This window comes from Salmo trutta, chromosome 14, assembly GCF_901001165.1.
Source record: "Salmo trutta chromosome 14, fSalTru1.1, whole genome shotgun sequence".
Lineage (NCBI taxonomy): Eukaryota > Metazoa > Chordata > Actinopteri > Salmoniformes > Salmonidae > Salmo > Salmo trutta.
The window spans coordinates 81,494,111-81,520,351 of NC_042970.1; the positions used below are offsets into that span (position 1 = coordinate 81,494,111).

A 26,241-nucleotide genomic window follows, 5' to 3' on the forward strand; every position below is an offset into this window, starting at 1 on the left:
TACCTATCCAGGCGTTGTAAGATCTGGCGTCAGCAACGTCTGAACAGAGGAACACGCCCTCTAACTGATGACATCACAATGTGGTGATGACGCAATCCTTTGAACATTCTAACTGATGAGGTCATAGTGACATGATGCAGGCCTAATTGATGACATCACAATAGGCTAAATATCATCCTATAAGAAGGGTCCTTTTAAACGGGCTCCCAGACTCCGTACCATAGAATTACAATGAATAGAGAACCTATATCCCAATTCAAAGATAATCCAGTGGGTTTTACAGCTATAGGTCTGTTCTACACGAATTCTAACCCTGTCCTCTTCAATTTAACCCCTGGGGTACCTCCTCTCCTCACTTCCCTGAATGTGGCGTTTCCATGGTGACACCAGTGTTAGCTAATCCCTCATTATGGGATGTAGTTCCCGTTTCCGTGTAGTTCCCATATCACACGGCACCAAATGGGTCAGATTACAGTAATCTGGGAATAGTGGAGCAGACAGATTAGATTAAGCTCATTAACATCGCACGCGCACACAATGTGGAGACCAGGAGTTACACACACCACTCTCTGAACAGAGAGAAAGAGAGAGAGCCATTGAAGGACTTTAAAGAATATAGTGAAGGCGGCAGGGTTTTGGTAATAATTGGTAGTGTTTTTGTTTTCAAGTGCAAACAAGCCTTTCTCTGTCCTGCCCTGCATTCTGTCTTCATGTCACTATCAATCTCACAGGATCCCATTCTGCCGTGTATCTCAAATGGTGCCCTATTCCCTATATAGTCCCTATGGGCCCTGGTCTAAAGTAGTGCACTATATAGGGAATAGGGTGCCATTTGGGAGGCAGGCCTGTTATTATTCAAACTGGTTCTTCTTCCTAACTGATTGAATTAATGACAATAGAAAGTAAAGAACAGAGTAAAAGGGAGAGCATTAGTGGAGGAGGCAGAGAGGAACAGAGGACTGGCATTAAGATGTTGAAGCTGATTGGTTGTGTGTGTCAGTAACATAACAGTACTCCAGCCAACTCTCTAGTCCCTCTGTCCTCTTCTTCTCAGACCAGGCGTTTCCTCTTGAGAGATTCCAACTGACGAATGGTGAGAGAGAGAGAGAGGAGGAAAAAAATGAGATGGGGAGAGAAGGAGTGGAGATGAGAGGGAGAGAGAGGGAGGAAAGGAGTGGAGGTGAGGGAGGAAAGGAGTGGAGGTGAGGGAGGAAAGGAGTGGAGGTGAGGGAGGAAAGGAGTGGAGGTGAGGGAGGAAAGGATAGGAGAGGAGGTGAGGGAGGAGAGGAGAGGAGGTGAGGGAGGAAAGGAGAGGAGGTGAGGGAGGAAAGGAGAGGAGGTGAGGGAGGAAAGGAGTGGAGGTGAGGGAGGAAAGGAGTGGAGGTGAGGGAGGATAGGAGAGGAGGTGAGGGAGAAAAGGAGTGGAGGAAAGGAGTGGAGGTGACGAGGAAAGGAGTGGAGGTGACGAGGAAAGGAGTGGAGGTGACGAGGAAAGGAGTGGAGGTGAGGGAGGAAAGGAGGTGAGGGAGGGAGGAGAGGAGGTGAGGGAGGGAGGAGAGGAGGTGAGGGAGGAAAGGAGTGGAGGTGAGGGAGGATAGGAGTGGAGGTGAGGGAGGAAAGGAGAGGAGGTGAGGGAGGAAAGGAGAGGAGGTGAGGGAGGAAAGGAGTGGAGGTGAGGGAGCAAAGGATTGGAGGTGACGAGGTTAGGAGTGGAGGTGATGAGGAAAGGAGTGGAGGTGATGAGGAGGTGAGGAAGGAAAGGAGGTGAGGGAGAAAAGGAGTGGAAGTGCGGAAGGAAAGGAGTGGAGTGGAGGTGACGAGGAAAGGAGTGGAGGTGACGAGGAAAGGAGTGGAGGGTGACGAGGAAAGGAGTGGCGGTGAGGGAGGAAAGGAGGTGAGGGAGGGAGGAAAGGAGAGGAGGTGAGGGAGGGAGGGAGGAGAGGAGGTGAGGGAGGGAGGAGAGGAGGTGAGGGAGGAAAGGAGTGGAGGTGAGGGAGGATAGGAGTGGAGGTGAGGGAGGAAAGGAGAGGAGGTGAGGGAGGAAAGGAGAGGAGGTGAGGGAGGAAAGGAGAGGAGGTGAGGGAGGGAGGAAAGGAGAGGAGGTGAGGGAGGGAGGAGAGGAGGTGAGGGAGGAAAGGAGAGGAGGTGAGGGAGGAAAGGAGAGGAGGTGAGGGAGGAAAGGAGAGGAGGTGAGGGAGGAAAGGAGAGGAGGTGAGGGAGGAAAGGAGTGGAGGATAGGAATGGAGGTGAGGGAGGGAGTGGAGATGAGGGAGGGAGGGAAGGAGTGGAGGATAGGAATGGAGGTGAGGGAAGGAGTGGAGATGGGGAGAGAGGAAGGCAAGAGGTAGGTGTCAGATACAATTCAAACTAAATGATATTACACATCACATAGTGCTCTTATACACGATGAATACAGCCTGTTTAAACAGTCCAGTTCTGATCTTTCGACACTAATTGGTCTTTTTTTGTATTTTTATTTTGACCAGTCAGATCAGATCTTTTGCCAATAATTGGTCAAAAGATCAGAGTTGGGCTGCCTGTGTAAACTCAGACATGGAGTCATATATACACTCATATGTACAGATTATTAGGTATATCCATCTAGTACCAGGTCAGACCCCCCCTTTGCCTCCAGAACAGCCTAAATTCTTTGGGGCATGGAATCGTTGCTAACGTGTGTCAGGAAAACATTCCCCACACCATTACACCACCGACCCCAGTCTGTACCGTTGACACCAGGCAGGATGGACTCATGCTGCTTACGCCAAATCCTGACGCAACAGGAATCTGGATTTGTTTTTCCACTCCTCAGCGTTGGTGACGGCCTGCCCACTGGAGCCACTTCTTCATGTTTATAGCTGATAGTAGTGGAACCCAGTGTGGTCGTCTGCTGTAATAGCCAATCAGTGACAAGGAGGGGCGAGTTGTGTGTTCTGAGATGGCGTTCTGCACACCACTGTTGTACTGCTCCGTTATTTGCCTGGCCGCCTGTTAGCTTGCGCCAGTCTTCCGTTTTCGACCCACAGGACTGCTGCTGACTGGATGTTTTGTGTTTGTCTCATCATTCTCTGTAAACCCTAGACACTGTAGTGTGTGAAAAGCCCAGGAGGGCGGCCGTTTCTGAGGTACTGGATCCGGCGTGCCTGGCACCAACGATCATACCACTGCACCACGCTCACAGTCTCTTAGGTCACTTGTCTTGGCCATTTTAACGTTCAATGGAACAGTAACTGAATGCCTCGATGCCTGTCTGCCTGCTTTATATAGCAAGCCCTGGACACGTGACTCACTGTCTGTAGGAGCTAACCATGTCGGTGTACGAGGTGGTGTACCTAACACTGTCTGTAGGAGCTAACCATGTCGGTGTACGAGGTGGTGTACCTAACACTGTCTGTAGGAGCTAACCATGTCGGTGTACGAGGTGGTCTACCTAACACTGTCTGTAGGAGCTAACCATGTCGGTGTACGAGGTGGTGTACCTAACACTGTCTGTAGGAGCTAACCATGTCGGTGTACGAGGTGGTGTACCTAACACTGTCTGTAGGAGCTAACCATGTCGGTGTACGAGGTGGTCTACCTAACACTGTCTGTAGGAGCTAACCATGTCGGTGTACGAGGTGGTCTACCTAACACTGTCTGTAGGAGCTAACCATGTCGGTGTACGAGGTGGTGTACCTAACACTGTCTGTAGGAGCTAACCATGTCGGTGTACGAGGTGGTCTACCTAACACTGTCTGTAGGAGCTAACCATGTCGGTGTACGAGGTGGTCTACCTAACACTGTCTGTAGGAGCTAACCATGTCGGTGTACGAGGTGGTGTACCTAACACTGTAGGAGCTAACCATGTCGGTGTACGAGGTGGTGTACCTAACACTGTCTGTAGGAGCTAACCATGTCGGTGTACGAGGTGGTCTACCTAACACTGTAGGAGCTAACCATGTCGGTGTACGAGGTGGTCTACCTAACACTGTCTGTAGGAGCTAACCATGTCGGTGTACGAGGTGGTCTACCTAACACTGTCTGTAGGAGCTAACCATGTTGGTGTACGAGGTGGTGTACCTAACACTGTCTGTATATAACAGTGTTTACCTCAGTCTCCACCATCTTCAGCCGTCCTAGAGCGTCCTTAGCAGCATCCTGAATAGGCAGAGGGACAGACACGTTACACACAAACATGCACACACACAGACAAAACATGCGATAACACACACTCTTTGGCACACAAACAACCCTGACCCTTTGCTCACCCTGTTGCCTTGGCTGGAAAACTTCTTCACTGACTCAGCAAGTCCCTGGGCGAAACGCTGCAAAATATTCTCATACTCTACAGAGAGACAGAGAGATGGAGGGATGGAGGGAGATGAGAGAGAGATGGATGGAGGGAGATCGAGGGAGAGGGATAGAGAGAGAGATGGATGGAGGGAGAGAAATATACAGATGAGTGTGTTGGTGTTCATATTTCTCTGTGTATGAATATGCTTCTGTATTGTGTCACCTGACAGTAGAGTCGCTGTCCTTTTTGCCACTGCAGCCTGTGTGTGTGTGTGTGTGTGTGTGTGTGTGTGTGTGTGTGTAACCTGACAGTAGTGTAGGGGAGCCTCTCTCTAGCTGGGCTTTCTGCCACTGCAGCCTGTGTGTGACCTCCTTGTGTTGCTGTACCAGGTCAGACGGAGGATCCCGCCTACTCTTCCTGTAATCACCAATCTGACGGACACACAGGGGGATTGACATCATCTTAGACCAATCACAGCATAGATTGGCTTACCTCCAATTGTGAACAGATCCAGATGAAACGTTCCCATGGAGACGAGGAGAGGAAAATGAAAGGAAGATAGATAGAGAAGTAGGGAGAATGAAAACACACCTGTCTCTCCAGTCTCTCCTTATCGTAGTGCAGTAGACTGAAACTGTGGAGTTTATACTGGGGAGGAGAGTGGCTGGACTGGTTAGACTGCTTGTTCCTCCCATTGTCACTCTTTGGTTTGGAGTGAGGAGAGGGGGCCTGGGGGGAGAGAGAGAGAGAGACTTCAGTTAGACTGGTATTAATATAACATGTTAACTCTGACAGAGACTTCAGTTAGACTGGTATTAATATAACATGTTAACTCTGACAGAGACTTCAGTTAGACTGGTATTAATATAACATGTTAACTCTGACAGAGACTTCAGTTAGACTGGTATTAATATAACATGTTAACTCTGACAGAGACTGGTATTAATATAACAGGTTAACTCTGACAGAGACTTCAGTTAGACTGGTATTAATATAACATGTTAAGTCTGACAGAGACTATACCCCTAAACACTCCAAAAGGTAGGTCTCTCTCTCCTTACCTGTCGTTCTCTCTCTCTGTCGGGGGTGGTGATTGGTACAGGGTCTAGGACCAGCCATTTCTCTGTGGTGATCTGAAGCTGTGCTCCTCCCAGCGGCTCCCGAATCTTTACCCTCACCTCCAGCTTACCCCCCGTAGCCTTACGACCATCCAACACCTAGCACAACAACACAGTTAGAGTTAGAGTTAGAGTTAGAGAGAGAGAGAGAGAGACAGGCAGGCAGGCAGGCAGGCAGACAGAGAGATATATGAGCATGTCTAAGTGAAAACATGTGCGTATCTGTATCTCTGTGTGTGTGTGTGTGTGTGTGTGTATCTGTGTGTTAAAATGGTGTGTTTACCTCTATAATCTGTCTGATGTCACATTGGTTCTCCAGTGAGTCCAGCTTCAGCTGAGCGTTCCCCAACACTCTGTCCCCCTTGAACAGACCCCTACACACACACACACACACACACACACACACACACACACAGAGAAACATTAAAATCCCCAAAGGTCTATTGATGCACCGGTGCGTCAAACTAAGTGACATAATAATAAAATCCCCATCATAATCCATTTTCGATTTAATTGGATGCGTCTCAATCCACCAATGGCAGCCTTTCGAATCTGTGGTGGGAGGTGGCCGAGCTACAGCGGTGTTTGGCGGCAGGTAGCCTAGTGGTTAGAGCGTTGGACTAGTAACCGAAAGGTCGCAAGATCGAATCCCCGAGCTGACAAGGTACAAATCTGTCGTTCTGACTCTGAACAGGCAGTTAACCCACTAACCCACTTCCTAGGCCGTCATTGAAAATAAGAATTTGTTCAATTGACTTGCCTAGTTAAATAAAGGTCAAATAAATAAATAAAATTGTCAGACCATGAGACATCCCGAAAAATCAGTCTTCTCACAAAAAACGTCTGTAGCATCCAAACGGTTTGGCCTAGAAACTAATATGACCCCTCTAGGGAACGATGAGGCTAACGAACACGACTGCTCTTCGACCCCAAGTGTCACAGAACTCATCTGAATGTAACCCGTACCGGAAGTATGGAGGTAGTTTAGGGCCTGCCAAGAAAAAACATTATGTGTAAAAATAAATAAATAAATAAATAAATAAATAAATAAATAAATAAATAAATATATATATATATATATATATATATATATATATACACACATACACACACACTACTGTTCAAAAGTTTGGGGTCATTTAGACATTTCCTTGTTTTTGAAAGAAAAGGATATGTTTTGTCCAATAAAATATCATAAATACAGTGTAGACACTGTTAATGTTGTAAATGACTATTGTAGCTGGAAACGGCTGATTTTTAATGGAATATCTACATAGGCGTACAGAGGCCCATTATCAGCAACCATCACTCCTGTGTTCCAATGGCACGTTGTGTTAGTTAATCCAAGTTTATCATTTTAAAAGGATAATTGATCATTAGAAAACCTTTTTGCAATTATGTTAGCACAGCTGAAAACTATTGTTCTGATTAAAGAAGCATTAAACCTGGCCTTCTTTAGACTAGTTGAGTATCTGGAGAATCAGCATTTGTGGGTTCAATTACAGGCTCAAAATGGCCAGAAACAAAGAACTTTCTTCTGAAACTCATCAGTCTATTCTTGTTCTGAGAAATGAAGGCTATTCCATGCGAGAAATTGCCAAGAAACTGAAGATCTCGTACAACGCTGTGTACTACTCCCTTCACAGAACAGCACAAACTGGCTCTAACCAGAATAGAAAGAGTGGGAGGCCCCGGTCCACAACTGAGCAAGAGGACAAGTACATTAGAGTGTCTAGTTTGAGAAACAGACACATCACAAGTCCTCAACTGGCAGCTTCATTAAATAGTACCCACAAAACACCAGTCTCAATGTCAACAGTGTAGAGGCGACTCCGGGATGCTGGCCTTCTAGGCAGAGTTGCAAGGTAAAGGCATTTCTCAGACTGGCCAATAAAAATAAAATATTAAGATGGGCAAAAGAACACAGACACTGGACAGAGGAGAGGCCAGCACCGTCACCGGATCTCAACCCTATTGAGCTGTTCTGGGAGCAGCTTGACTGGATGATACGTAAGAAGTGCCCATCAAGCCAATCCAACTTGTGGGAGGTGCTTCAGGAAGTATGGGGTGAAATCTCTAGAGATTACCTCAACAAATTGACAACAAACTAGAATGCCAAAGGTCTACAAGGCTTTCTTTCTTTGACGAAAGCAAAGTTTGAAGGACACAATTATTATTATTGTTTATGGCCAGTGACTGTTGGAATGTAGGAAACAGATACAGATACAGGGAATGTAGGAAACAGATACAGATACAGGGACAGACAGACAGACCGACCAGGGGGATCCATAACCTCCTCACCAACAGGTATGTTTGTTCCAGTGTCTGCAGTGTTAAACCACTAGACCAGACTCACCCACATTATGTTTCTGTGTTAATATTCTATGTTAGTACAATCTGCATGTATTAACCAGGTCTGGTGTATTTCTGTGTTAATATTCTATGTTAGTACAATCTGCATGTATTAACCAGGTCTGGTGTATTTCTGTGTTAATATTCTATGTTAGTACAATCTGCATGTATTAACCAGGTCTGGTGTGTTTCTGTGGATCTCACCCCTTGTGGATGATGTCAAACTTGATGCCTTTGGCCTGGATGACCCTCTTGAAGCCTCTGTGTTGACGGTTGATGTTCAGGTTAAACTGCTCTTTAAACTCTGGACTGTTGCTGTTCTTCACTGTACTGGTCTTATCCCTCTGGGCCTCCTCCTGCACACACACGCACGCACGCACACACACAGAGAGAGAATATTTGAGTGGTTCTAAGTGGAAATCTGTGTGTGTGTATGTATATGTGCATGCCTGTGTGTGTGTGTGTGTATGTGTGTGTGTGTGTGTGTATGCCTGTGTGTGTGTGTGTGCGTGTGTGTGAGAGAGAGTGAGTCTTACCGCACTAGGAAAAGGAAACTCAAAGCGCACACTGGTGTCCAGATCACTGGCAGAGACTCCTGAGAAGAGAGAGGGGTGAGAATCAAATCAAAGTATATTTATTTATTTGTCACGTGCGCCGAATACAACAGTGAAATGCTTACTTACAGGCTCTGTAAGAGAGAGAGGGATCAGGAGAGAGGGGTCAGGAGAGAGGGGTCAGAAGAAAGGAATGAGGAGAGAGGGGTCAGGAGAGAGGGGTCAGGAGAGAGGGGTCAGGAGAGAGGGGTCAGGAGAGAGGAATGAGGAGAGAGGGGTCAGGAGAGAGGCATATAAAGTTCAAAACAACACACCTGAGGGAGCAGGCAGATTGATGCCCTTCACGATGTACAGCGTCATCTCATTGGCTGTCAGGTCAGGATACATTCTACAACAGACAGAGAAGACTGATTACTTTCCTCCTGCTTTGTATATATGTGTGTGTAAGAGATGTATTTTTATATGAATGTTAATTGTATGGCATTGTGGTATTAATATGTTAGTAACAGTATAGTACTTGACAGTGTTGAAGGTCCTCAGTGTGATATTAATATGTTAGTAACAGTATAGTACTTGACAGTGTTGAAGGTCCTCAGTGTGATATTAATATGTTAGTAACAGTATAGTACTTGACAGTGTTGAAGGTCCTCAGTGTGGTATTAATATGTTAGTAACAGTATAGTACTTGACAGTGTTGAAGGTCCTCAGTGTGATATTAATATGTTAGTAACAGTATAGTACTTGACAGTGTTGAAGGTCCTCAGTGTGGTATTAATATGGTAGTAACAGTATAGTACTTGACAGTGTTGAAGGTCCTCAGTGTGGTATTAATATGGTAGTAACAGTATAGTACTTGACAGTGTTGAAGGTCCTCAGTGTGATATTAATATGGTAGTAACAGTATAGTACTTGACAGTGTTGAAGGTCCTCAGTGTGGTATTAATATGGTAGTAACAGTATAGTACTTGACAGTGTTGAAGGTCCTCAGTGTGATATTAATATGGTAGTAACAGTATAGTACTTGACAGTGTTGAAGGTCCTCAGTGTGATATTAATATGGTAGTAACAGTATAGTACTTGACAGTGTTGAAGGTCCTCAGTGTGATATTAATATGGTAGTAACAGTATAGTACTTGACAGTGTTGAAGGTCCTCTCCTCAGTGTGGTATTTGGGGACAGGTTGGCCCTTGGCGTGGGCCATCTTCAGCACCTCAATGTTCTGCATACACTCCTCTGCCAGCTTCTCAAACCTGACAACAGCAACACACACGCACATTACACACACACACACACACACACACACACACACATTACACACACGCACATTACACACACGCACATTACACACACGCACATTACACACACGCGCCAAATGGGGGTAGATGTTGTCATTGGCGGGGTTGAATGTCTCTTTCACCAGCCACGTTGGCAGTTGGTCACACAGAGTATTTGGGAACTGTTTTTTTTAATCCAAAACCCACATGTAGAAGTTGGTGGAATTTACAAGGCTGCTGACATGTGACTTTGTCCTCGTGTTTCTTGGCCAGTTACATCGTTATGTTCACACGCTACGTTGTTTTTCAATGTTGGTTTGAGTTTGCAGCAACTGTCCGCTGCTAGGAAGACGTCGCAGTCTGAGATTTTTTTCCTGTCACAGACAAGCAAGTGCCCCGGTAACCATGGTAACGGCCCGTCCCTTAAAGGGCCAGCTGACCATTTTTGTCTTGCCTAATGATTGTGCTTGATTGAGCATGGATCACTCCAAAAAACGTATTCATCAGCTTTCTTGTCACTTTCTTATCATTAAAACACTCAAATAGTTTAAATTGTTGTCCTAGATTTATTTGTGTTCTTCTACATTTCTACTTAGAAGCAGATCATGTACTCCTTGTAAAACACATCAGTGTAGAGCCCTGAACTACAATATTAAATAAGTCGTATGACTCAGCATTTTGTGGCAGGGCAGGTTCATTTGCAGAACGGTTTATCTGTTTTTACTATGGTATCTAAATTATTTATTTTAGCATACATTGGTTTAAAGACGCAGGTTACAAAAATGGAATTAAGCAATTACTTCTTACTAGTGATTCATTTCTTGTTTTACAAACATTACAAAACATGCTCATCCGTTACTATCTTTGGGGTGTAATTATGGCACAACAAATATTATGGCTGATAAAAAATCTGAGTGGCTGGTGGAACAAAAAGTTACATTTCCCACCCTGATTCACACGGTACACACACAGTGAAGATTCCATTTCCTTAAATTCAATGCATCTTCACTTATATTTGTTAAATGTGTTTATTTGTTAAATGTGTGTTACAGTAGTTGGGCCCAAATTGTATCTTACTATTCAAACATTGCCATACAGTGAGGGGAAAAAGTATTTGATCCCCTGCTGATTTTGTACGTTTGCACACTGACGAAGAAATGATCAGTCTATAATTTTAATGGTAGGTTTATTTGAACAGTGAGAGACAGAATAACAAAAATATCCAGAAAAACGCATGTAAAAAATGTTATAAAATGATTAGCATTTTAATGAGGGAAATAAGTATTTGACCCCTCTGCAAAACAGGACTTAGTACTTGGTGGCAAAACCCTTGTTGGCAATCACAGAGGTCAGACGTTTCTTGTAGTTGGTCACCAGGTTTGCACACATCTCAGGAGGGATTTTGTCCCACTCCTCTTTGCAGATCTTCTCCAAGTCATTAAGGTTTCGAGGCTGACGTTTGGCAACTCGAACCTTCAGCTCCCTCCACAGATTTTCTATGAGATTAAGGTCTGGAGACTGGCTAGGACCTTAATGTGCTTCTTCTTGAGCCACTCCTTTGTTGCCTTGGCCGTGTGTTTTGGGTCATTGTCATGCTGGAATACCCATCCACGACCCATTTTCAATGCCCTGGCTGAGGGAAGGAGGTTCTCACCCAAGATTTGACGGTACATGGCCCCGTCCATCGTCCCTTTGATGCAGTCAAGTTGTCCTGTCCCCTTAGCAGAAAAACACCCTCAAAGCATAATGTTTCCACCTCCATGTTTGACGGTGGAGATGGTGTTCTTGGGGTCATAGGCAGCATTCCTCCTTCTCCAAACACAGCGAGTTGAGTTGATGCCAAAGAACTCCATTTTGGTCTCATCTGACCACAACACTTACACCAGTTGTCCTCTGAATCATTCAGATGTTCATTGGCAAAGTTCAGAAGGGCATGTATATGTGCTTTCTTGAGCAGGGGGACCTTGCGGGTGCTGCAGGATTTCAGTCCTTCACGGTGTAGTGTGTAACCAATTGTTTTCTTGGTGACTATGGTCCCAGCTGCCTTGAGATCATTGACAAGATCCTCCCGTGTAGTTCTGGGCTGATTCCTCACCGTTCTCATGATCATTGCAACTCCACGAGGTGAGATCTTGCATGGAGCCCCAGGCCGAGGGAGATTTACAGTTATTTTGTGCTTCTTCCATTTGCGAATAATCGCACCAAATGTTGTCACCTTCTCACCAAGCTGCTTGGCGATGGTCTTGTAGCCCATTCCAGCCTTGTGTAGGTCTACAATCTTGTCCCTGACATCCTTGGAGAGCTCTTTGGTCTTGGCCATGGTGGAGAGTTTGGAATCTGATTGATTGATTGCTTCTATGGACAGGTGTCTTTTATACAGGTAACAAGCTGAGATTAAGAGCACTCCCTTTAAGAGTATGCTCCTAATCTCAGCTCGTTACCTGTATAAAAGACACCTGGGAGCCAGAAATCTTTCTGATTGAGAGGGGGTCAAATACTTACTTCCCTCATTAAAATGCAAATCAATTTATAAAATTTTTGACATAAGTTTTTCTGGATTTTTTTGTTGTTATTCTGTCTCTCACTGTTCAAATAACCTACCATTAAAATTATAGACTGATCATTTCTTTGTCAGTGGGCAAACGTACAAAACCAGCAGGGGATTTTTCCCACACTGTAGGTGTATGAGTATCATCAACTTCACACTCAACAGTTTCAAGTGTCGTGTCAATTTCAGTGTGTTCAGGTGTGTTGGCCACGCCTCCTAATTGACCACACCTCCTAATTGACCACGCCTCCTAATTGGCCACACACCCGAAACGGCCACGCCTACGAAACGGCCACGCCTACGAAATGGCCACGCCTGATCCTAATTATTGTGTCTCTCTTTAAAAGAGTGTTTCTGAACAGTGTGGGAGGAACGAGGTAGACCTCCTATACATACTGTGTGGGAGGAACGAAGTAGACCTCCTATACATACAGTGTGGGAGGAGCGAGGTAGACCTCCTATACATACAGTGTGGGAGGAGCGAGGTAGACCTCCTATACATACAGTGTGGGAGGAGCGAGGTAGACCTCCTATACATACAGTGTGGGAGGAGCGAGGTAGACCTCCTATACATACAGTGTGGGAGGAACGAGGTAGACCTCCTATACATACAGTGTGGGAGGAGCGAGGTAGACCTCCTATACATACAGTGTGGGAGGAGCGAGGTAGACCTCCTATACATACAGTGTGGGAGGAGCGAGGTAGACCTCCTATACATACTGTGTGAGAGGAGCGAGGTAGACCTCCTATACATACTGTGTGGGAGAAACGAGGTAAACCTCCTATACATACTGTGTGGGAGGAACGAGGTAGACCTCCTATACATACTGTGTGGGAGGAACGAGGTAGACCTCCTATACATACTGTGTGGGAGGAGCGAGGTAGACCTCCTATACATACTGTGTGGGAGAAACGAGGTAAACCTCCTATACATACTGTGTGGGAGGAACGAGGTAGACCTCCTATACATACTGTGTGGGAGGAGCGAGGTAGACCTCCTATACATACTGTGTGGGAGGAACGAGGTAGACCTCCTATACATACTGTGTGGGAGGAACGAGGTAGACCTCCTATACATACTGTGTGGGAGGAACGAGGTAGACCTCCTATACATACTGTGTGGGAGGAACGAGGTAGACCTCCTATACATACTGTGTGGGAGGAACGAGGTAGACCTCCTATACATACTGTGTGGGAGGAACGAGGTAGATCTATACATACAGTGTGGGAGGAACGAGGTAGACCTCCTATACATACTGTGTGGTGTGCAGGTCCTGGTTGTTTTAATGACCTTTTAACTCGGTCTGTTTTTGAACCTCTTTCTAAACACATCTGTTTTATAATAAATATGTACTGAACTGACTTTTATCAGTCCGGTAATTCTTTGAACCTCTTGATGTGCTCGGTGTACTAACGTACTAACGTACGCTCGTGCACACTCACACTCACACACAATTGTTGCCACTAACCTGGAGGTCTCGACCACGCTTCCCATGTGAGTGAACTGCTGGGAGTAACCCAGACATTTCTGTAGAGAGAAACAGATCATGTGTTATTAATGTACTATCAACATGTTATGAGTCTATTATAACGTGTTGTACTGACACATACACATACAAACATATATACACATACACAGTACCAGTCAAAAGTTTGGACACACCTACTCATTCCAGGTTTTTTCTTTATTTTTACCATTTAGAATAATAGTGAAGACATCAAAACTATGAAATACAACATATGGAATCATGCAGTAACCAAAAAAGTGTTAAACAAATCAAAATATATTTTATATATGATGACAGCTTGGAATGAGTAGCTGTCCAAACTTTTGACTGGTACTGTACATGTATGTATGTATGTATGTATGTATGTATGTATGTGTGTATGTGTGTATGTGTGTATGTGTGTGTGTGTGTGTGTGTGTGTGTGTGTATGTATGTATGTATGTATGCATAAGGGTTCAATGAGGCATTTATTGTTGGTGAAGTGCTATATAAATATATTGTTTTAAATATATGCTGTTTAATAAGTTGTCATAAGAGTTGTAATAACCTGGTGCTGCTGTCGGAGGAGCTCCATGTTAATGAGTTAAATCATGTCTTATAAATATGCAGTAAGAGTTGTCATAAGAGTTGTAATAACCTGGTGCTGCTGTCGGAGGAGCTCCATGAGGCTGCTGTATTGCTCTGAGGAGCGAGGAGAGGAACGAGTCCGAGCCAGAGAGTAGTCCTCCTCACTGACTGGAGCACTGGGGACCTGTGGGAGGAAACAGAAAGGGGGATACCTAGTCAGTTGTACAACGGAACGCTTTCAACCAAAAATGTGTCTTCCGTATTTAACCCCTCTGAATCAGAGAGAGGAGATGGGGAGATGAGAGGGGAGGGGGGAGAGGAGACAGGGGAGAGAGAGACGGATGGATAAATCAATGAGAGAGACAGGAAGAGAGGATGAGGAAGAGAGAGAGAGGAGGAGAGATGGAGGAAGATGAATGTGTGTGTGTGGTGGGGGGGTAAGTGTGTCTGAAATTGTTAATATCAAGGGATGAATTTAACACATAACAAATATGTAGACACACCGACACACCGACACAAAAAGAGAGTGAGAAAGAGAGAGGTGTGTGGTAGAGGAGAAGAAAATGAAGTGGAAATAGAGAGGTAAAGAGAGAGGTGTGAAAAGTCAACAGCAGGAGATTATATATAGATCACTCACACACACACACACACACACACACACACACACACACACACACACACACACACACACACACACACGTGTCTTGGTTTCCCCCTGTCCTCTCCATCTGTTCCTGGCTCCTCTCCTGCAGTCTCAATGTCCCTCCCTCCCTCCCTCCTTAACCTTGAAACACACAGTCCTCCTCGTGTTGCAAAATGAAAAACTTTCCCCAAAATTCTGGTTGAAGATTTCCTGCTTTATTATTTCCTGCAGATTCTTGGATTTCTGGAAAAGCTGTGAATTTGTGAAAAGTAACCCTCCACCAGCCCAAACACACACCTTGGTGATGTCTACAGGTAACCCTCCACCAGCCCAAACACACACCTTGGTGATGTCTACAGGTAACCCTCCACCAGCCCAAACACACACCTTGGTGATGTCTACAGGTAACCCTCCACCAGCCCAAACACACACCTTGGTGATGTCTACAGGTAAACCCTCCACCAGCCCAAACACACACCTTGGTGATGTCTACAGGTAACCCTCCACCAGCCCAAACACACACCTTGGTGATGTCTACAGGTAACCCTCCACCAGCCCAAACACACACCTTGGTGATGTCTACAGGCAGACCTCCCTTGGTGGCGCTGATCATCTGGTCCAGTCCTTTAGCGTGTCGGAGATGGACCGCTGCTCCCTGCATGTCCTTCATCTGTTTGGAACGCAGCGCCGCCCGGACGAACGCCTGCCGTCGCAGCAACAGGAAGTCCAACTGCTGCTGGGCTGCACCACAGGAAGGGACGTCACAGGGGGGAGGGAGGGAGTCAACATGGGGATGTATGTGTGAGTGTGGGGGAGAGGGAAATGTGTGTGTGTGTGTGTGTGTGTGTGTGTGTGTGTGTGTGTGTAGGGAGACATCAGAGTGGCTAATGAAGAGGTGTCAATGGGAGAATGTTTTTGTTCATGTCAAGGGATGAATTTAACACGTCTATGAATATGTGCATACACACACACGTACCGACACACTGACATACAAACTGACACCAACATACACACACCTTTAAGCCCCAGTCTGGAGCCCTGTGTTGTGTTGCCTCCAGAACCTGGTGTGGGAGGGGTCGGGGCTTTGCCTTTCTGGACTGGAGCTCCCACTGCAGGCTGGGGGGGGGGGGGGGGGGGGGGGGAGAGAGAGTTAAGTGAACGGAAGTTAAATATTGTAAACATGAACATAGTATCCATATTTTCCCATTTTCCAGAACAATCTTGAGCGTCAAGAAATGTCATGACATTATGTGTGTCAGGGTCATAAGTCATGGTGGTTACCTTGGCCAAGTTCCCTGGTCCGTCTTCGTCCTCTGTGTCTGCGTCTTGATTGGCTAGTTTCATGGCCGTCTCCAGGACGCCCATGAAGTTCTGCTGGCTGCTCTCTGAGCCCTGCAGCGGAGGACAGCCTGGGCCACAACAACACAGTACATAGTAAACACAAAGAACAAAAACACGCTACGGCGTACACGCTAAAAACACGCTACGGCGTACACGCTAAAAACACGCTACGGCGTACACGCTAAAAACACGCTACGGCGTACACGCTAAAAACACGCTACGGCATACACGCTAAAAACACGCTACGGCGTACACGCTAAAAACACGCTACGGCGTACACGCTAAAAACACGCTACGGGGTACACGCTAAAAACACGCTACGGAGCACACGCTAAAAACATTCTACGGCGTACATGCTAAAACACGCTACAGAATACACGCTAAAAACATGCTACGGCGTACACGCTACGACGTACACGCTAAAAACACACTACAGCGTACACGCTAAAAACACGGTACGGGGTACATGCAAAAAACATGCTACGGAGTACATGCAAAAAACATGCTACAGAGTACATGCAAAAAACATGCTACAGAGTACATGCAAAAAACATGCTAAGGCGTACACGCTAAAAACACGCTAATAAAACATGATGCTAGCAAGGGCCAGCCTGAGACTAACAAAGTATATAAATTAAAAACTCTCATACAATGAATCCATCATATAAATAAACACGGTACAGACTGAACACACACTGCGCTCAAACACCTATTATAGAGGTCATGTGTGGCTCAGTGGGTAGAGCACAGCACCTGCAACGCCTTGGTTGTGGGTTGGATTCCCACGGGGAATAAGAGCATCTGCTTAATGACAGAAATGTACATGATAAAAGCTGCAGCTAAATGCAGGTTACCTGGTGGTACAGGAAGATCAGCCAGGTTGACTGGTCGTCCAGCCTTATGAGACTTGATGGCATCCTGGTATTGCTGTCACACACACACACACACACACACACACACACACACACACACACACACACACACACACACACACACGATATATCCGAGCAGGTATACATTAGTGTGTGTGAGACGTTTCTGCTGTCAAAAGCATGGAACTTTTGGAGTTCTTTCTCATTCCTGTGTGTGTGTGTGTGTGTGTGTGTGTGTGTGTGTGTGTGTGTGTGTGTGTGTGTGTGTGTGTGTGTGTGTGTGTGTGTGTGAACCACCAGTCATTTCTTTGATGTGTGTGTGTGAACCACCAGTAATTTCTTTGATGTGTGCGTGTGTGTGTGTGTGTGTGTGTGTGTGTGTGTGCGTGAACCACCAGTAATTTCTTTGATGTGTGTGTGTGTGTGTGTGTGTGTGTGTGTGTGTGTGTGTGTGTGTGTGTGTGTGTGTGTGTGTGAACCACCAGTCATTTCTTTGATGTGTGTGTACCTTGACGATGCGCTGATGCATGCGTGCCTTGCGGTCGTCTCCTTTGCTCCTGGCCCCCTCTGCTTCAGCTTTGTATCTGTTCATCCTCTGTTGTAACGCTTCCCCTACACTGCTTGGGGCTGGGAGGACTGTCTCACACACACACACACACACACACACACACACACACACACACACACACACACACACGTCTCCACTGAGCGACCTGGCACAAAATGGCTGCCGTGCATCAACCAGATGGGTGCTACACATTGGTGATGGAGGAGGTGATTTCCCCTTTGGAAATGCCCTTTATAGATCTAATCCATCATCATTATTATTATTAATATTAATATTATGTGTGTTACCGGAGTCGGCCACCGGGGGAGCTGCAGGGGGAGCAGCAGGGGAGGGTCTGGAGGAAGACTGGGGAGGAGGAGGAGCTGAACGCTCTACCACTGCATCTCCTGAGGAGAGAGAGAGAGAGGGATGAGAAGAGGAGAGAGGAGTTAGGCCGTATGGGGGGGTTGAGATCAGATGTTTAGGGGTCAGGGCAGAATGTACAAAGTGTCTCAGAGTAGGAGTCCTGATCTAGGATCAGGTTCCCCATGTCATCTTTTTCATTGTGATCTAAAAAGGGAAAACTGATCCCAGATCAGCAGCACTCTCTTGGAGACTGAGACACTATGAATACAGACCCTGGTCTACTAGTCTCTAGCAGGTCTTTAGGGATGAGAGACACTATGAATACAGACCCTGGTCTACTAGTCTCTAGCAGGTCTTTAGGGATGAGAGACACTATGAATACAGACCCTGGTCTACTAGTCTCTAGCAGGTCTTTAGGGATGAGAGACACTATGAATACAGACCCTGGTCTACTAGTCTCTAGCAGGTCTTTAGGGATGAGAGACACTATGAATACAGACCCTGGTCTACTAGTCTCTAGCAGGTCTTTAGGGATGAGAGACACTATGAATACAGACCCGGGTCTACTAGTCTCTAGCAGGTCTTTAGGGATGAGAGACACTATGAATACAGACCCTGGTCTACTAGTCTCTAGCAGGTCTTTAGGGATGAGACAGAGACACTATGAATACAGACCCTGGTCTACTAGTCTCTAGCAGGTCTTTAGGGATGAGAGACACTATGAATACAGACCCTGGTCTACTAGTCTCTAGCAGGTCTTTAGGGATGAGACAGAGACACTATGAATACAGACCCTGGTCTACTAGTCTCTAGCAGGTCTTTAGGGATGAGAGACACTATGAATACAGACCCTGGTCTACTAGTCTCTAGCAGGTCTTTAGGGATGAGACAGAGACACTATGAATACAGACCCTGGTCTACTAGTCTCTAGCAGGTCTTTAGGGATGAGAGACACTATGAATACAGACCCTGGTCTACTAGTCTCTAGCAGGTCTTTAGGGATGAGAGACACTATGAATACAGACCCTGGTCTACTAGTCTCTAGCAGGTCTTTAGGGATGAGAGACACTATGAATACAGACCCTGGTCTACTAGTCTCTAGCAGGTCTTTAGGGATGAGAGACACTATGAATACAGACCCTGGTCTACTAGTCTCTAGCAGGTGTTTAGGGATGAGTTCCAAATGGCACCCTATAGGCCCTGGTCAAAAGTAGTGCACTATATAGGGAGTCGGGTAACATTGAGACTCATATCTCCCTCACTAGCTTTAAGCACCAGCTGTCATAGCAGCTCACAGATCACTGCACATAGCCAATCTATCTGTAAATAGCCCATCCAACTACCTCATCACTATTTGTTACTTATTTTATTGATTTTACTCCTTTGCAACCCAGTATCGCTACTTGCACACTCATCTTCTGCACATCTATCACCCCAGTGTTTAATTTGACATACTGTAATGATTTCGACACTATGGCCTGTTTATTGCCTCACCCCCCTTAGCCTACCTCATTTGCACACACTGTATATAGACTTTCTCTATTGTATTATTGACTGTATGTTTTGTTTATTCCATGTGTAACTCTGTGTTGTTGTTTGTGTCGCACTGCTTTGCTTTATCTTGGCCAGGTCGCAGTTGTAAATGAGAACTTGTTCTCAACTAGCCTACCTGGTTAAATAAAGGTGAAATAAAAAAATAAAATTGATTTAGGACTCAGGTGTAGTAAGCCAAGCGCACCTGGAGGGGGAGGTAGAGAGCTGAGGTCCACTGGTTCTCCTCTGTCCAACGCCTCTACTACTGGGTCTAGTTTCTGTAGAAGGAGAGGAGAGGAGGTGAAGAGGGAGAGGAGAGGGAGAGGAGGGTGGGTAAATAAAGGGGGAGGAGGTGGAGAGGTAGTGGAGAGGAGGTGGTGAGGGAGAGGAGAGGGAGAGGAGGGTGGGTAAATAAAGGGGGAGGAGGTGAAGTGGTGATGAGAGGGAGAGGAGGGTGGGTAAATAAAGGGGGAGGAGGTGAAGGGGAGAGGGAGAGGAAGGGTGGGTAAATAAAGGGGGAGGAGGTGAAGGGGAGAGGAGGGTGGGTAAATAAAGGGGGAGGAGGTGAAGGGGAGAGGGAGAGGAGGGTGGGTAAATAAAGGGGGAGGAGGTGGAGAGGTAGTGGAGAGGAGGAGGTGAAGGGGAGAGGGAGAGGAGGGTGGGTAAATAAAGGGGGAGGAGGTGGAGAGGTAGTGGAGAGGAGGTGGTGAGGGAGAGGAGAGGGAGAGGAGGGTGGGTAAATAAAGGGGGAGGGTGGGTAAATAAAGGGAGAGGAGGGGAAGAGGGAGAGGTGGAGAGGAGGTGAAGAGGGAGAGGAGGTGAAGCGGTGTCGTCAGGTGGGTGTGTTCCTGTACATTGCCGACATGCCAGATCTCACAATGGCTGGATAGGTCACAGGAGGTTGGTGGCACCTTAATTGGGGAGGACAGGGCTCGTGGTAATGGCTGGAGCTGAACTAGTGGAATGGTATCAAATACATCAGACACATGGAATGGCATCGAACACCTGGAAACCATGAGATCCGTTCCGGTCATTATTATGAGCCGTCCTCCCCTCACCAGCCTCCACTGGGATAGGTGTTGAACATATCAGCTAACCACATCATGTGATACAGCAACTTGATGTCAGAATGAGCAGTCGATGACGTGGCACGCAGCTATTGGTTGATGCAATGCAACAGCTGGCATCTAGTCAGACAGGAACACCACCTTGTTACCTTTACAACACTACATTCCTAAAGACAATAATGGACTTTTTACTCCATACATTTTCCCTGACTCCTAAAAGTACTTGTTACACTTTGAATGCTTAGCAAGACAGAAAAATGGTCCAATTCACACACTTATCAAGAGAACATCTCATCCCTACGGCCTCTGATCTGGCAGACTCACTAAACACACATGCTTTGTTCTCGGATCTGGCGGACTCACTAAACACACATGCTTTGTTCTCTGATCTGGCGGACTCACTAAACCCACATGCTTTGTTCTCTGATCTGGCGGACTCACTAAACCCACATGCTTTGTTCTCTGATCTGGCAGACTCCCTAAACCCACATGCTTTGTTCTCTGATCTGGCGGACTCACTAAACCCACATGCTTTGTTCTCTGATCTGGCAGACTCACTAAACACACATGCTTTGTTCTCTGATCTGGCGGACTCACTAAACCCACATGCTTTGTTCTCTGATCTGGCGGACTCACTAAACCCACATGCTTTGTTCTCTGATCTGGCGGACTCACTAAACCCACATGCTTTGTTCTCTGATCTGGCGGACTCACTAAACCCACATGCTTTGTTCTCTGATCTGGCAGACTCCCTAAACCCACATGCTTTGTTCTCTGATCTGGCGGACTCACTAAACCCACATGCTTTGTTCTCGGATCTGGCGGACTCACTAAATTATGTAAATTATGTCAGAGTGTGCCCCCAGCTATCTGTACATTTAAAAAATATGACTTTTTTTGCTAAATATAAGGAATTTGAAATGATTTATACGTTTACTTTTGATAGTACTCAAGTAGTATTTTGCTGAGTGACTCGAGTCATTTTCAATGAAGGTATCTTTACTTTTACTCAAGTATGACATTTGGGTACTTTTTCCACCACTGCCATTACTGTACATCAACTCCACCTGGAAAGGTGTGCATGTCCTTCTCATTTAACTTCTGGAAGTTTTGCCATACAGGACTTCACTGCTGTCTCGTCTTTCTCTGCCATTTTTGACACTGTTAACGATGTGGAGAGTCGACTTCAAAATAATTGATTCCTCGACTCCTTGCGTGGCGACTCCCGGTGTCAACTTCCATTTCTGAGTGTCACGATTAGATTTCGCTAGGAATCAACTACTAAGATTCAGTATTTTTAGACAGGAGGAGAATGATTAGTTGCCGTACACAAACACTCAAATCTATCATAGCGAGCTAGCGAGGGACGGAGAGAGAGAGGGACGGGGCACAGTATAGGCAGGTCAGCCACCAGGCAGACAGAACTGTGCACTAGGTCTATCTATCAGTATAGGCAGGTCAGCCACCAGGCAGTCAGAACCGTGCACTAGGTCTATCTATCAGTATAGGCAGGTCAGCCACCAGGCAGTCAGAACCGTGCACTAGGTCTATTTATCAGTATAGGCAGGTCAGCCACCAGGCAGGCAGAACCGTGCACTAGGTCTATCTATCAGTATAGGCAGGTCAGCCACCAGGCAGTCAGAACCGTGCACTAGGTCTATTTATCAGTATAGGCAGGTCAGCCACCAGGCAGTCAGAACCGTGCACTAGGTCTATCTATCAGTATAGGCAGGTCAGCCACCAGACAGACAGTCAGAACCATGCACTAGGTCTATCTGTCAGTATAGGCAGGTCAGCCACTAGGCAGACAGAACCGTGCACTAGGTCTATCTATCAGTATAGGCAGGTCAGCCACCAGGCAGTCAGAACCGTGCACTAGGTCTATCTATCAGTATAGGCAGGTCAGCCACCAGGCAGTCAGAACCGTGCACTAGGTCTATCTATCAGTATAGGCAGGTCAGCCACCAGGCAGTCAGAACCGTGCACTAGGTCTATCTATCAGTATAGGCAGGTCAGCCACCAGGCAGTCAGAACCGTGCACTAGGTCTATCTATCAGTATAGGCAGGTCAGCCACCAGGCAGTCAGAACCGTGCACTAGGTCTATCTATCAGTATAGGCAGGTCAGCCACCAGGCAGTCAGAACCGTGCACTAGGTCTATCTATCAGTATAGGCAGGTCAGCCACCAGGCAGTCAGAACCGTGCACTAGGTCTATCTATCAGTATAGGCAGGTCAGCCACCAGGCAGACAGAACAGTGCACTAGGTCTATCTATCAGTATAGGCAGGTCAGCCACCAGGCAGACAGAACCGTGCACTAGGTCTATCTATCAGTATAGGCAGGTCAGCCACCAGGCAGGCAGAACCGTGCACTAGGTCTATCTATCAGTATAGGCAGGTCAGCCACCAGGCAGTCAGAACCGTGCACTAGGTCTATCTATCGGCAATCAAAAGCTGTATCTCGCAACTTCTTGGCTTGCAATGTCTCACAATTTCAGTAATGCAGGGCTCTAGACTAGGATATTGACATGAGCAAGATGCAACACTTGGCTCTCACACAGTATCTGCGCATGTGCACTGGTTCGCTTCACAGCGTGATAGACAGGGCACCAAAATAGTGGAGAAGTTGAACCTCGCACTTCAACGCCCTTAGTTGTTGCGGAAATTGACCCACTATGCCGTTTACTCTCTGCATCTACTTCATATCGCTGAGTCAACCTTTAAAATGACACTACTTTCCCCACGCCTTTATAGCCTATCGTCTTGTTAGGATATAAATAATATATATTTTGTGATAACTGCACTTAGACTTTAATTATGTGGGAAAAAATGTTTAGGGATTTTTTTTTAACGTTAAGGATCCCAATTTGAAGCGACCTCCATGGAGGTCCTTTAACCCCTAGTGGAGACCCTTTAACCCCTAGTGGAGGTCCATGGAGGTCCTTTAACCCCTAGTGGAGGTCCTTTAACCCCTAGTGGAGGTCCTTTAACCCCTAGTGGAGGTCCGTGGAGGTCCTTTAACCCCTAGTCGAGGTCCATGGAGGTCCTTTAACCCCTAGTAGAGGTTCATGGAGGTCCTTTAACCCCTAGTGGAGGTCCATGGAGGTCCTTTAACCCCTAGTGGAGTTCCGTGGAGGTCCTTTAACCCCTAGTGTGTGGGGTACCTTGGCGATGTGGTAGTGTTGTCTGGCCAGCTCTGACTCTCCTCCCTGCTTGGCGTGGAGGGCTGCCAGCTTATACTCCCGCTGTCTGTTTAGAACACACTGCTTCAACTCTACAGAGAGAGAGGGGAGGATGGAGAGAGAGAGAGAGAATGATATAACAACCAGAATGTTCCAGTGCTTAGGGGACTGCGGTGACATTTACAGGTTGGTGTCTGTCTCCAAGCTGGTATCTGTCTTCAAAAATGTGTGTGTGTGATCTACCTGAGTGCCGTGCGTCTGGTTGAATGGGGGTGAGTGGGGAGATAGCAGGCGTATCCGGGGTAACGACAGTGTGTTTCTGAGGGGGGACCAGGAGGCGGGGCTTAGGAGGCGGAGCAACAGGCGGAGCCTCCCTCAGAGGCTTCTGATTGGTGAACGGGGAGGGCGTCAGCACTGGGGTTGGCGGCCCCCGCTCTTTGATTGGTTCAGGCTGCTGCACTGGGGCTGGGGCAGGCTTTCCACCTGTAGAGACAGGAGGCGGGATTTCCTCTTCGTTGATGGGTTTTCCTTTCTTGGCTGACGTCATCATGGACTGCAACGTCTAGGGGGAGACGACAAGCAAACAAACATACAATTCAGCTGACTGGAAAAGTAGACCTTCACATGTCCAATCACAGGTTTACATATGGCTAGATGAATCTGGGATAATTCATGTTCCTGGAGCCGTATGTATCAAGCGTCTCATGGGATTGCTGATCTAGGATCAGGTCCATCCTGTCCAGTAATCTTGTTCATTATAATCTTAAGGGAAAAACTGGTCATAGATCAGTACTCCTACTCGGAGACACATCATCATACAACCAGCCCATAGTCTCTGGCTCACCTTCAATCCGCGGTCGTATCTGCGAGCCTTGCTGGTCTCCCCCTCTGCATTAGCATTGGAGATGGCTGTCTGGTACATGTCAATGCGTTCAGCCAGGCAGGCCTCCAGCCCGGTTGTACCACTAGGAGTGCTGGGGGTGGAGCGGGGGGTGGAGTTAGAGCTGGGAGGTTTCTGAACCTCTTCATCATCATCATCGTCCTCCAAAACCTCATTCAGCTCAGCCTGGGGATGGATAAAGACACATAAACACACACAATTTAGGAAAAGTGTTGCCATTGGGAATGAAACAACAACAGATAGGAGGAAGATAAAGGACAAGAGAAGTGTGAAGAGGAGTGTAAACATGGTGGATACCAGGAGATCATCATCATCCTCCAGATCATCATCCCCAACATCATCATCATCAAGGTCCTTCATACACAGAGCCGCCATACGCTCGATGTCAGCCATGGGAACTGGAGCTGTGGAGAGACGCACGCACGCACGCACGCACGCACGCACGCACGCACACACGCACACACGCACACACACACACACACACACACACACACACACACACACACACACAGGTTCTAGTGGTAGGGTCTGTGGAAGTTATTTCATACAAGATTGGGAGAAGATAATGGGTGAGGATGATGATGATGAATAGGATGATCCTCACCTTTTTCTCTCTTCCCCTGGGACCCGCCCCCGCCCATCAGAGCCAGTAGCTCCGCCTCCAGCTCTTTTTCATTTCCTCCTCCATCCATCCCTCCATCCGGAGACAGATCCAGGAGCAGCCCCATCTTAGAGAGACAAACAGAGAAAGAAAGAGAATTGAAAACACAAATGACTAGTGTTATCAATGACAACTTGACTTACAGTTATCAATGACAATTCATTATCAAATCAATGATCAAAATGACGTTACCTGTTTGGCTCGCGCTGCCCCCTGTCCCCTGGGCGGGGGGTTCCGACTGTGACTCATGGAGAGAACCTTGTCAACTGACCTGTGTCACAACTACAACAACACAGTAGAACCAAAGAGACATATTGTAACATCTGGCAAATAGTTCCAGTAGTTAGCTATATTCAGCTTTTATCGTACACGTATTGACAGACAAAAATGGACAGCTAGCTACAGGACTTTGTTGAATTTACACTGCATTTAGCTAGTTGGATATATTTCATTGATATCATGGCTGGTAATAACACATTCGTTGACGGCTCACGTTTTGTGTCAGTCTCTGACAACGCTTAGCAACAAATTAGTACAGTGACGTTAGCAGTTAGCTAGCTATCAACAGCAAATTCATAGCATCACCCATGGCAAAAATGTTGTTTATCCTTATTCGATGATAAGCAGCTCTGACTTGCAGTAGTTAGTTTGTTAACTAGCTAAAGTTAGCTTGCTGGAAGCTGTCATGTCATTTGTAAACATTGCCACTAAAAGCTTTGTTTTACCTTGTCATACGTTATCCACGGACCATATGTTGAGCGCTTTCTTAGTTCATACGACGACTGATCATTTCGAAAGCATATGAGAGAACGCTAGTCACGTATAAATTACTGTTAGTTAGAGAGCTATTTAAACACGAAAAGGTGTATACATTGGCTACTTCCTACTTCCTGCATTGGGTAACCATTGGCAACGCAACTACCTTGCTTTACGGCG

At 46.5% G+C, this 26,241-nt stretch overlaps 1 protein-coding gene across 1 annotated transcript; it reads right to left on the reverse strand.

Moving 5' to 3' along the window:
* Positions 1-361: 361 nt before the first annotated feature.
* On the reverse strand, positions 362-26,215 carry cc2d1a (coiled-coil and C2 domain containing 1A). Its single transcript, XM_029689913.1, has 27 exons — positions 26,031-26,215; positions 25,498-25,587; positions 25,249-25,372; positions 24,942-25,048; positions 24,588-24,809; positions 23,987-24,305; positions 23,726-23,835; positions 19,702-19,774; positions 17,906-18,004; positions 17,559-17,686; positions 17,033-17,105; positions 16,119-16,246; positions 15,854-15,953; positions 15,406-15,578; positions 14,265-14,378; positions 13,589-13,647; positions 9,431-9,547; positions 8,612-8,685; positions 8,280-8,338; positions 7,948-8,099; positions 5,675-5,765; positions 5,335-5,490; positions 4,865-5,002; positions 4,578-4,704; positions 4,248-4,324; positions 4,090-4,137; positions 362-1,083 (listed from the first exon to the last, which is right to left on the reverse strand). The coding sequence occupies exons 2-27, from the start codon at positions 25,552-25,554 to the stop codon at positions 1,051-1,053; spliced, it is 2,958 nt and encodes a 985-aa protein (XP_029545773.1). The 5' UTR covers positions 25,555-25,587; positions 26,031-26,215; the 3' UTR covers positions 362-1,050.
* Positions 26,216-26,241: the final 26 nt, after the last annotated feature.